The 12,097-nt window shown below is 39.1% G+C and overlaps 1 protein-coding gene across 1 annotated transcript in view; it reads left to right on the forward strand.

Moving 5' to 3' along the window:
* Nucleotides 1-8,501, forward strand: part of SUGCT (succinyl-CoA:glutarate-CoA transferase) — a 432,199-nt gene extending 423,698 nt beyond the window's left edge. The window contains exon 14 of the mRNA XM_036424491.2: nucleotides 7,090-8,501. Coding sequence (XP_036280384.1) covers nucleotides 7,090-7,253 — 164 coding nt within the window. The 3' untranslated portion in view covers nucleotides 7,254-8,501. The remainder of the gene's footprint in view (nucleotides 1-7,089) is intronic.
* The last annotated feature ends 3,596 nt before the right edge of the window (nucleotides 8,502-12,097 follow it).

Genomic DNA, 12,097 nt, shown 5'->3' on the forward strand with positions numbered 1-12,097 from the left:
CTCATCTTTGATGGGCACTTGGTTTAATTCCATATCTAGCCTATTACAAATAACACTGCGATGATCATGAGGGTGCATATATTCTTTTGAATTAGTGTTTTGGGTTTCTTCAGACTCATACCCATAAGTAGAATTGTTGGGTTATAAGAATTCCATTTTTAATGTTTTGAGGAGACCTCATACTGTTTTTCATGGAGGCTGCACCAATCTGCATTCCCACCAACAGTGCATGAGAGTTCCCTTTTAAAAATTATTTTTTGTTTAAAGTATTACTAAGTCTCCTTTTCCTCCATTGACATCTCCTCAGGCCCCCCATTCCCCAACATATGCCCTCACACCCCCTACTATCTGTGTCCATTGGTTTTGCTCATATGCATGCATATAAGTCCTTTGATTGATCTCTCACCCCCTCATCTCTCACCTTCCCTCATAGGTTAGATAGTCTGTTTGATGCTTCTATGAATCTGGTTCTATTTTTTTTAAATATATTTTTTAAATGTATTTTATTGATTTTGTACAGAGAGGAAGGGAGAGAGAGAGTTAGAAATGTCGATGAGAGAGAGTCATCGATTGGCTGCCTCTTGCACACCCCCTACTGGGGATATGCCCGCAACCAAGGTACATGCCCTTGACCGGAATTGAAGCCGGGACCTTTCAGTCCCCAAGCCAATGCTCTATCCATTGGGCCAAACCGGTTTCGGCTGGTTCTATTTTTGTTCATCAGTTTATATTGTTCATTATCTTTTCATTAATGAGTGAGATCATGTGATATTTATCTTTCTCTGGCTTATTTGCTTAGCATAATGCTCTCCAGGTCCATTCATGCTGTTGCAAATTCCTTCTTTTTTTTCTTTTTTTTTTTTACAGCAGCATAGTATTCCATTGTGTAGATGTACCACAGTTTTCTAATCCACTCATCTGCTGATGGGCACTTAGGTTGCTTCCAAATCTTAGCTATTGTAAATTGTGCTGCTATGAACATAGGGGTGCATATATCCTTTCTGATTGGTGTTTCTGTTTTCTTGGGATATATTCCTAGATGTGGGTTGCGGGGTCAAATGCAGGTTCCATTTTTAATATTTTGAGAAAACACCTTAGTGTTTTTCACAGTGGCTGTACTAGTCTGCATTCCCAGAGAATTTCCTTTTGTCTACATCGTAACTAACATTTGTTTGTTGATTAATTGATGATAGCCATTCTGATAGGAGTGAGGTGATATCTCATTATGGTTTAACTTTGCATTTGATGATTTGAACTTGAGCATCTTTTCAAATGTTATCCATATGTCCTCTTTAGAGACATGTCTATTCAAGCCCTTTCCTCAGTTTTTCATTGTATTGTTTGTCTTTTTTTGTTCTGAATATGTATATTAACCCCTTATCAGTCGTATCACAGGTGAATATATTCTCCCATTCCGTGGGTTGTCTTTTCATTTTGTTGATTGTTACTCTTGCTGTGCAAAACCTTTTTAGTTTGATGTAGTTGATTTGCTATCTTTTCTTGTTTCCCTTGCCAAAGGATATATATTGGGAAAAAATATAACACTAAGAGAAATGTCTGATATAGTACTACATTTTCTTCTAGGAGTTTTATTGTTTTTAGCCTTTCATTTAAGTCTTTAACTCATATTTACTTTATTCTTATACAATGTGTAAGGAGGTGTAAGCCATCATCAGGGGCAATCCAGCAATGTTTATCAGGCTCAAACAGACCAGGATTTGAACATATGAAGGAAGGGCTCTGCACTCATTTGGTGTGCAAGGGAAAAATTGCACCATCCTAGAACCACACAACTCAGTCTATTCCACATTCTTTCCATGCCTCTTGGAGAGTCCAACCTCAGCAAGGTAGGCTGACAGGGAGTCAGAAGGATGGGGCTATTGTATACCCCCAGGCTGATATACTATGGAGGGTAGGGATTTTAGCAGTTATCGCTTCAGCTCTCTCCAGAGCCACAAACCCCATCTCTCCTCACAAGACTGTAGTTCTCTGTCATCTGACCCACCCTCCCTTTGCCAGAACCCAGAGTAAGTGGCTAAAAACAAGATTTTTCGAAGTGGTCCTTTATGATGGTGCCTGGGTTTCTAACAGACTCCCTAATTTATCTAGAAAGACATAATCCCCATTGATTTTTAAAGCCTTATGTTATGTAGTCCCCTCTTTCTAGATCTGGTGTTCTGGGCTGGGGTGTTAAGACCTCATACTCCTCAGGGTGTTTCTGAGTCCATGTGGGTACATGGCCAACCCTTCCTGCATCTCTACCCTTTCTACTAGTCTCCATATGGCATCTTCTGTAAATTCTTGCTTATAAGGCTTCTGTTCAGATAGTCTTCAGTTGGCATTTCAATGTTTTGAATGTAATTTTGGTTTTGTTTTGGAAGGATATGAGTATAACTTCTACTTACTCCATTGCCATCCTGGATCCCATTATTTCCTTTTTTGTGTGTGTGTGTGTGAGGAGTATAAGGAGACCCCAGGGTTTTGACCACCAATCATTAAATTAGATAACCCCTCACAAGGACAGCACTTGTGGTTTTAGCTGATGTACTGGAAATTGCCTTTATTTCAATGTTTTTCAGTTTGATTGTTTTTAAAAAATATCTTTTTATTGATTTTTTGACAGAGAGGGAAAAGGATAGATAAATCAAAACATTGAAGAGAAAGAGAGAGACACATCAATTGGCTGCCTCCTGCAAGCCCCCCATTGGGGACCAAGCCCACCACTTAGGCATGTGCCCTGACCTGGAATGGAACCAGCGGCCTCTTGGTTCCTGGGTTGGTACTCAACCACTGAGCAACACTGGCCTCGCTGATAACTTTTGTTAAGGCAAAGGAAAATCACCTAACCTTTGTTTACTCCTAAATGACTGTGACTCAAAGAGAAACCGAGTTTTTTTCTCTGCCTCTTCTGTCGAACATATAGGCCATGGTTCTTTTCTATGTAAAACTATCCTAAGTCTACCCTTTAGGCAATAGCAGTTTTCTTATTTAAGGCCAAGAATATGGAATGAAATCTCTTTTAAAGAAATGCATTTATCTCTAAAATTATGAGTTATAGAGATTAATTTTTCATTCATTTAATTTGCTTCCTGTGGACACTAAACATTTTTGATGCAATAGATTTAGTATAGAGATTAGATAGTAGAGAAAAGGCTGCCTAAACAACTAAAGACTCAGCATCAGGGAAGTCTCATTTCACGTAATTCATTTGCAAGTCTCATCTCAGTTGGAAGTCTCATCTCAGTTGGAAGTCTCATTTCAGGTAATTCATTTAAGAAAAAGTCACATCACATTGACTTCAGACATGTACTACCTCAGTGGGGTTCTTCTTTTGAAAGACAAGTTTTAGATTAAAACTGTTGATAATTAATGTCAAAATAGAACCAAATCTGAAAGAAAAAAATGAGTAAGGATCACATCCCTAAAACATCAGATTATCAGTTTTATCAGGAGAGCAGAAGACTGTGCCTGCCAATGCATACTTCTTTAATGAAATGGAATAAACCTATGAAAAACAGTCATGCACAAGGAAATTTAAAAGGAAATATGAGAAGAAAAAAATGGATTTCACTGAGTTTCAGAGAAGGACAACTTTGGATATTAATTAAAGGTTGCCATTTATCTGTAGTGGATGGTATGTGTTACACAGAGGTGTGGCTTGATGGTCTCTGTCCTTTATTACAATGGTTTCTACCACAATACTTTTTATTAATGGGGTTCTACAAAGAGCTCAAGGCATGTTTGCTGCTTTCCTGACTGACATTCTGTTACCCAAACATACATTGGATTAATCTTTTTAAAAATGGGCTTCCAAATCAAAAGGAGGGTGAAAAAAATGTATTTCTCTTTTGGAGTCTTCTTGTGACTAGTTTGTTTTCCTGAAGGCTAATAAAACGATACAAAGGAAAGCAACATCCATATCACTTCACTTAATTAAGCAAGAAAAGTAAAATCTGTTCTCCAGTGTCAGTTCATCTTTTCAAAGTCAGAGTGGAGAGTAAAAAGAGACTGCTAAGGCTAAGACTGCTAGGGTGTTCAATGGGAGACAATTCAAATGCACATGGCTTTGCATCCTGGAACTATTAATAATTATTAGCCATATGACCTTAAGTAAAACCTTAGCTTTTGGGGCTTTAGTGGCCATTGATAAAGAATGGGATAATATATTCCCAACTGTTGGGTGAAAGTATTGCTTGAGCAACCCTGTTTGCAGTGGCTTAGTGTTCAGCGAAGAGCTGGCGATGTGTATTTTCCTCTTGCACTGCAAGCTTCAAGAATGATGCTGTGGCAGCTTTTGCCATCAGAATAGCCAATGGATTTTGTACATTACTATGGCCTATGGAATATTTGCTTAGTGCTTTCTGCCCATTATCTCACTGAAATTCTTATGTCAAATTTATGTGGTAAACACCATGCCCAATTTAGAGCTATGGAACTTGAGGCTCAAAGAAGTTGATTTTTCAAGATGGCTCTGCTAGAATGGCTATCATCAACAAATCAACAGAGGACAAGTCCCTGAGAGGATGCAAAGAAAAAGGATCCCTCTTAAATTGCTGGTGGGAATGCAGACTGGTACAGCCACTGTGGAAAACAGTGTGGAATTTCCTCAAAAAATTAAAAATGGAACTTTCATTTGACCCAGTAATCCCACTACTAGGAATATATCCCAAGAAAACAGAAACACCAATCAGAAAGGATATATATACCCCTATATTCATAGCAGCACAATTTACAATAGCTAAGATTTCAAACAGCCTAAGTGCCCAACAGCAGATGAGTGGATTAGAAAACTGTGATACATCTATACAATAGAATACTATGCTGCTGTAAAAAAGAAGGAATTCTTACCATTTGCAACAGCATGTATGGAACTGGAGAGCATTATGCTAAGCAAATAAGCCAGTCAGAGAAAGATAAATATCACATGATCTCACTCATTAATGGAAATATAATGAACAACATAAACCGATAAGCAAAAATAAAACTAGAGTCATAGCAGCACTGACAGACTGTCCAACCTATGAAGGAAGGCAGGGGGTAAGGGGGTGAGAGGTCAACCAAGGACTTGTATGCATGTATATGAGCATAATCAATGGACACTGGGGAGAGGGAGAAGAGAGCATGTCCTGGGGGGTGGAGGAAGCTGAGGAGAGATCAGTGGGGGGGAAAGGAGACATGTAATACTTCTAACAATAAATAATTTTTAATAAAGAAAAATATATGTAAAAACAAAGAAAAAAAGATGGTTCTGCTAGAAATCATATGAAAAAATGCTCAATGTCATTAGTTATAAGAGAAATGCAAAATAAAACAATGGGGTGCCACCTCACACCTGCCAGAATGGCTATCATTAATAAATCAATAAACAGCAAGTACTGGCAAGGATGTGGAGGGGGAAAAACCCACAACACCCTAGTACACTGCTGGTGAGAATGCAGATTTGTATAACCACAATGGAAAACAGTGTGGTGTTTCCTCAAAAAATTAAAAATGGAACTACCATTTGACTCAGTGATCCCACTTCTAGGAACATATCATAAGAATCCTGAAACACCAATCAGAAATTACATGTGCACCTCTATGTCCATAGCAGTGTTATTTACAACTAGAGGCCTGGTGCATGAAATTCGTGCAGGGGGGGAGGAGAGGAAGGGGTTTCTTAGCCTGTCCTGCACTCTCTCCAATCTAGGACCCCTTGGGGATGTCTGACTGCCAGTTTAGGCTCGATCCCTGTGGCCTAAACCTGCAGTCAGATAATCCTATTCACAATCCAGGACCACTGGCTCCTAATTGCTTGCCTGCCTGCCAGCCTGATGGCCCCCTAACCACTCCCGTGCTGGCCGATCTCCCCCAATTGCCCTTCCCTGCAGCCCTGATTGCCCCTATCTGCCCTCCCCTGCTGGTCTGTTAGCCTCCAAATGCCCTCTCCTGCCAGCCTTATTGCCCACAACTGCCCTCTCCTGCTGGCCATCCTATGGTGGCCATCTTGTGATGATGTGAGGGTAGCCATTTGTGATTACACACGAGGGTGTAATGCCACAAGGCTTTTATTATATAGGATAGCTAAGATCTGGAAGCAGCTCAAGTGCCCATCAGTAGATGAATAGATAAAAAATCTGTGCTACATTTACACAATGGAATACTGTGCAGCTATAAAAAAGAAGGATCTAGGAAGGATCTCTTACCTTTTGAGACAGCATGGAGGAACCTGGCTGTTATAATGCTGAGCAAAATAAGCCATCAGAGAAAGACAAGTTTCACTGCTCTCAATTTTATATGGAATAAAATCAACTGACAAAAAATTATCCAGAGACATTGAAGTATGCAATGGTCTGATACATTTCAGAGGGAAGGGGATTGGAGGGTGGAAAGACATTAATCAAAGGATTTATATGCATATACGCATAGCCCTTGGACAGAAATAATGTAGGAATACCTGTAGGGGAGTGGAAACGGGATGGTGGGTCAGTGCAGGAATGTGGTGGGGAGACATCTGCAATACCTTCAACAATAAAGACAAATTTTAAAAAAGAGGTAACATTCAGACTGAAGTCTCCCTAACAAAGGAGCGTGCATATATAACTTCTACCATCCAAACGATTCAACCAGGGTCTGGCTGCTATATAGTTGCTGTTTGTTGTACTAAATCTTGGAACTATACAGTTGGCAGTGAATAATAAAATTTTGGACTATCCTCGCATGGGGTCAGATTGTCAGTTTCAGAAAGACACTATATATCTTGGTTGTTATTCTCTTGGACCCAGAAGAGTCCAGTCAGTTGAGTGCCCTACCCCTGAGATTTCCTGTGACAGGACTGACAGCTTCTGATCAGGCTTAGCACGTACCATGGGCGTGCAGTCCCCTGCACAGTGGTAGGCAGATCTGATGACGACTGTGCAGTTGGATGAAATGGAGTCAAGCAAAGCCACATGTAAAAATACATTTCCTTCCAAAACGATGGTGCATCTGCAAGGGTGTAACGAGCAATGATATTCTTGGCATTCGTTGGAAACACCCCGGGCTGCTTGGGTAATACGTTTCCTAGGGTTAGTCATTAACAGGCTTCCTGCTTTCCACCTCTTTTGACAGGCCCAGCTGTGAGATACAGTAAGTTCAAGATGTCAGAGGCCAGGCCACCTCCCCTGCTTGGGCAGCACACGACGCACATCCTGAAAGAGGCCCTCAGATATGATGACAGGACCATCGCTGAGCTGCTCAGGACTGGAGTAGTGAACCAACATGAAGCCCAGTGACAAAGGAAAAATGCTCTGTCTTAAAAACATAGTCTGACTGCACTTTACTGGCAAAGGCAGTACTGCTTCTGAACCCTACGTCCCTTGGCACTAAAAACTAGAATAAATTCCAGATTTCTGCATTCGGCTCTGGTATCAATGAATCTAGTGCTTCTTAAGTGTACCCCACCTTTCATTCATTACCATTTCCCCCCCAGATAATAGATTAATTGTGAACTTGAATTTGTGGGATTTTTTGGTAAAGATTTTTTTTTTTTTGAAAAATACTTTCCTCCTCCTAATTAGATGAATAGCCTAAATGTTTTGCCTCCCCAGCTCATGCAGGTCTGAAAAAGAGCAGGTCTCTTGACATCCTCTACTTGCACATAAAGTCCTCATTTAAACCTTTGTTAGGAAGTCAAAGCAATAAGCAGAATGACAGTTTCAGTGATTGATTTTAAACAGAATAACTTAATTTTGAGCTCATGAGCTCTTTGTTAATCTGTAATTTAAACCATGGATTTTGCTGATGGCCATTATAAAGCCCAACTTCACTTCCCACAGGGGAGTAAATGTTTGACTTATGCTGTATTTCTCTAATTAATTTCATGATACATAGCAGAAAATCAATTTCCACCAATGCATTTTGAGGTGTAGGTATCTATCCGCAAAAAGGGTAGAAAAGCAGTTCTTTAATTGATGCCTTATTTTGAGTCAAGTGTAAATGCAACATGTGTTTAAATGAATATCAGATGACTAGGTATTAAATAATGTATAAACAATGAAAAATAGAAGAATGAAAACATTTTTTCTTATAATTTGAGTATCTACTGTAGAAAAATGTATCCTGCCTTGATATTAAATATTTGTACTTAAACATTTAAATAGTTGTCATTGAATTCAAAATATATAAAATATCTTCTGCCCAGAAGATAGTAACTGAATTGTATGTGCATTCCAGATTAAACTGTCACTCAGATTGCCAATCACCCACACCCAGGTATAGACCAAGGAATCAGATGACACCTACTATCTAAATCCTGGTATAATCTTAATTCATGGTTATTAGTCACACATATTTGAAAGTCATGCCATTACCTATCAAGTGGTAAGTTAGATTATAGATGTTCATCCTTCAAACTAGGATCTTGAGCTAGTTTTCTTTTTGTGTCCTTTTTTTATTGGGATAATTGAAGCCATTTATCCATGTTGTAAGCCCAGTGTGTATCTAGAATCAAGGTTCTGAATAAAAAAAAAAAAGTCTTCTCACAAGCCTCATGGGACTTTTTAGAAGAATGCCTACTAATTCTTAAAACAGTTATTGTCTTCCCTGCTTTTGTTCTCTGTACACATCTTATTCTGAAGAACTCCTGCTGTTATTCCACCAAATGGAATTTTATTATACAAGGGTAATTAATGCCTTCTGCAGCACTTTTCCCCCAATGGCTAATTCACAGATACATATTTGGAGACATTCACTTCAGGCCAGACATCTAAATAAAATTCCTCCATAAATAATACACAATTAGCAATGAAAATGGTAAAAGGCTGGATGAAGAGGACTGGCAAAACCACATATCTTAAAAGACAAACCCACCATTTCTTCTACTAATCCAAGCAGATATCTTGAGATGCAAATTAATTGGATACTGAGCAATGACCCTAAATATCTGGGTAGCCATATGTATGAGGATATTGATCATTCAGAGTGGGTCACAGAGTGCCTCTAAAACCTTGAAATCAATAAAAACTGTAGTCTTTATACATAGCAGAGTCAAACTTGGAGACAGTCTCCAGTGTAATCATGTATGTAGTAGCTGACCAGATTTCTATCTACACAACTCAAAATGATCTAGGAGAACTTTGAACTAGTTTATCATCCAACAAAAAACATTTACATATTTAGTGAGAGAAATAATTCATAATATATTTTAAGTTCAGATAGATAATTAGCCCTGAAATAACCATGTGCTTGCTAAAAATGTTAGCAGTATGCCCTAGATTAGGTTATGTCTATAAACAAACGTGTTATTTTTTTTTCTTTTAATATATTTTTATTGATTTTTTACAGAGAGGAAGAGAGAGGGATAGAGAGCCAGAAACGTCGATGAGAGAGAAACATCAACCAGCTGCCTCTTGCACACCCCCCACCGGGGATGTGCCCACAATCAAGGTACATGCCCTTGACCGGAATCGAACCTGGGACCCTTCAGTCCGCAGACCGACGCTCTACCGCTGAGCCAAACCGGTTTCGGCACAAACGTGCTATTTTAATTATCAGGCCCTATTATCTTACACTCTCCCTAAGCTGAACACACTGCTAAGTACCATATGCTCAAGTTCAGTCTGTGTCAAGGCCTGCCTTCTGACAGGTTTGTGTCTGAGGCTCGCCTAGAAAATACTTTGAAGCTTAGTGGGTTAATCAATATGGAAGTGAGGGTGTGTTCACAAGAAACTAGGGTTCCTTTACTTAATTTTTTTTCTGAAATTTTTGCTGCAATAATTTTCTGGTTAATCAGGCATGATATTTTCCAACATGCAGTTTGATATGCTGAATGCTATCCTAAAGAGAAATGAACACTAACCAACATTGAGTGACTTTCCCAGGTAGTTGGTGTCTTTTTGTCTTTGATCCATTTCCTAAGAGTTATAAGCTCAATCATGATTTTTAAAAAATGAAAGGGGTCTCACATAGGCTATTTCATTCTAGGCCATTCAACTACTAAACGTAGATAACCCCACAGCAGGGACTTTTACATGAAGACTTCACGATTCCTGCTTTCAACATTCAGGCATATTCATATCCAGTCCCATCTCACTGGATTTGACATTTCACCACTGACTCTTATCCTGTGACACTGGCATGTTGTCTACTTTATAAACTTTATAGATACCATTTTGCTTGTCACTTTCCCACATGGCTCAATGCTGCCTTCATCCATAGAGTTGGTCCTCCAAATAATGGGCCTGCAGGTACTGAGAAAGGATGCCAGCTCAGGGCTGGGTGGACCATCCAGATCTTCTGCCTCTCCCCTGACTACTCACCATTGATTCTCAATTGACAAAGAAGACAAGTAGAAAAAAAGGCACATTCCTCAGCCTTCATACCCTGAACCTGGGCTATTCATTTTCAAACTCATCCTTCAGTACTATGTTGTTATTCTTGCATTTGTTTCTATTTATAAGGGATTATCCACTGTAATGAGCCCTTATAATTGATGAGATTCCTGAGACACAATAGGCCTGAAAAGACAGCTGTTAATCTTGATTATAGTATCAGTGATCCTTAAGAGCCCAGAATTTCAAGCTCTTTTCTCTTCCCTCTAGATGTTGTGGTACTAGTATTGGTACAGCATTGTTTGAAAAGGCGGATGAGGATAATAAGATTCAGATAAAAGTATATATTTCCATTCCAAACAGCAATTGGGAAAAATAAAACATCACAGTCTCTTATCATTGTTCATATTGAGGTATAGAAAGACATAAGGATAAAATTGTATTTTTATAGCAATACCATGGTTAAATGATTTATAATTTAATACTCTCATAAGATAACCAAATAGTTTTTTTAATGTAGACATACCAAGATATCATTTGTGTCCAAATGGCCCTTTTAAACCAGTCTGGCTTTATGCAGGCTAAGTTTATGTGGTACCATTAGATAAAAGCAACTCCAATAGATAATGTTTCTCCAGCACCCATTCAAAAACCTATCTTCTGCTGTCACTCCAGGAGGTTAAAGTATTAGAGTCAAATGAATGCAAAATTCTTTGCACTCTTACATTTAATTTCATATAAGATATGAGAGTTAGAATAGATAAATTTAATTAGCAGGAAAGGAAAAGAGACAGCATGCCCAGGCCAGGCAGACCCAAGGGTACATTTGCTCAGGATACTCTGGTGAGCCCATAGCTGTATGAGCCCAGTCAGATATGGAGGTGCCAAAAAGGGAAGGCAGACACTGGCAGCAGCTCAAACATTACCTAGGGAACAGATCTTACTCACCTCAAAAGTTTTCCAAAGAAATAGCTCTTTTTTTATTTTCCATTTCTTAAGACTTTAGTTTTAAAAGCACTGCCTCAAATCCTGCCACTTTACAACATTCTTAATAAGAGGGTGTGGTAGGCAGAATCATGGCCCACCAAAGATGTCCACACCCTCATTTCCAGAACCTGTGTCTTACCTTGCATGGTAAGAGGGAATGAAGGTTGCTAGTTAGGTGGCTTTAAAATAGATTATTCTGGATGATGCAGATGGGCCCAATATAAACACAGGGGTTGTTTAGATGTAGAAGAGTAAATGCCAATCATGCGATGTGAGGAAAGACTTTACTGACCAATCATTGCTGGCTTTGGAAATGGAAGTGAACCAAAAAACGTAGGCATCTGGATGATGGAAGGCAAGAAAGCGGGCTCTCCAAAGAACGCAGCCCTTCTTGATGTGAGGCTGGTAACACATTTATTTTGGACTCATTTTAAATATCTGGCCTCCATAAGTTTAAGATAATAAATTAGCATTGTTTGAAGTCACTGAATTAGTGATAATTTGTTACAGCACCAATAGGAAACTAATATAGAGGTTGCTCTGCTTTTGCAAGTCTAAAGTGATAGGAAAATCACTACTTTGCAAAGTGACTAGATGACCCTGTGTTTCTTTCTCTATTTGTCTGTCTACTCACTTCCTACCTTTCTTTTTCCCCCATCCTTTGGAACCCCTTGTTCTCTCTTTCTCAGGGGCAATCTTTTTCCTCCCTCTCCTTTTACCTTCCTTGCCTCTTCCTCCTCTTCTATCTCAGCTTTCTCTCCCTTTCTCTACATGGACACACAGAGACACAGTTATATATTTTCGTGTTACATAAGCATGGA

This window comes from Pipistrellus kuhlii, unplaced genomic scaffold (genome assembly GCF_014108245.1).
Source record: "Pipistrellus kuhlii isolate mPipKuh1 unplaced genomic scaffold, mPipKuh1.p scaffold_m20_p_10, whole genome shotgun sequence".
In the NCBI taxonomy this organism is placed as follows: domain Eukaryota; kingdom Metazoa; phylum Chordata; class Mammalia; order Chiroptera; family Vespertilionidae; genus Pipistrellus; species Pipistrellus kuhlii.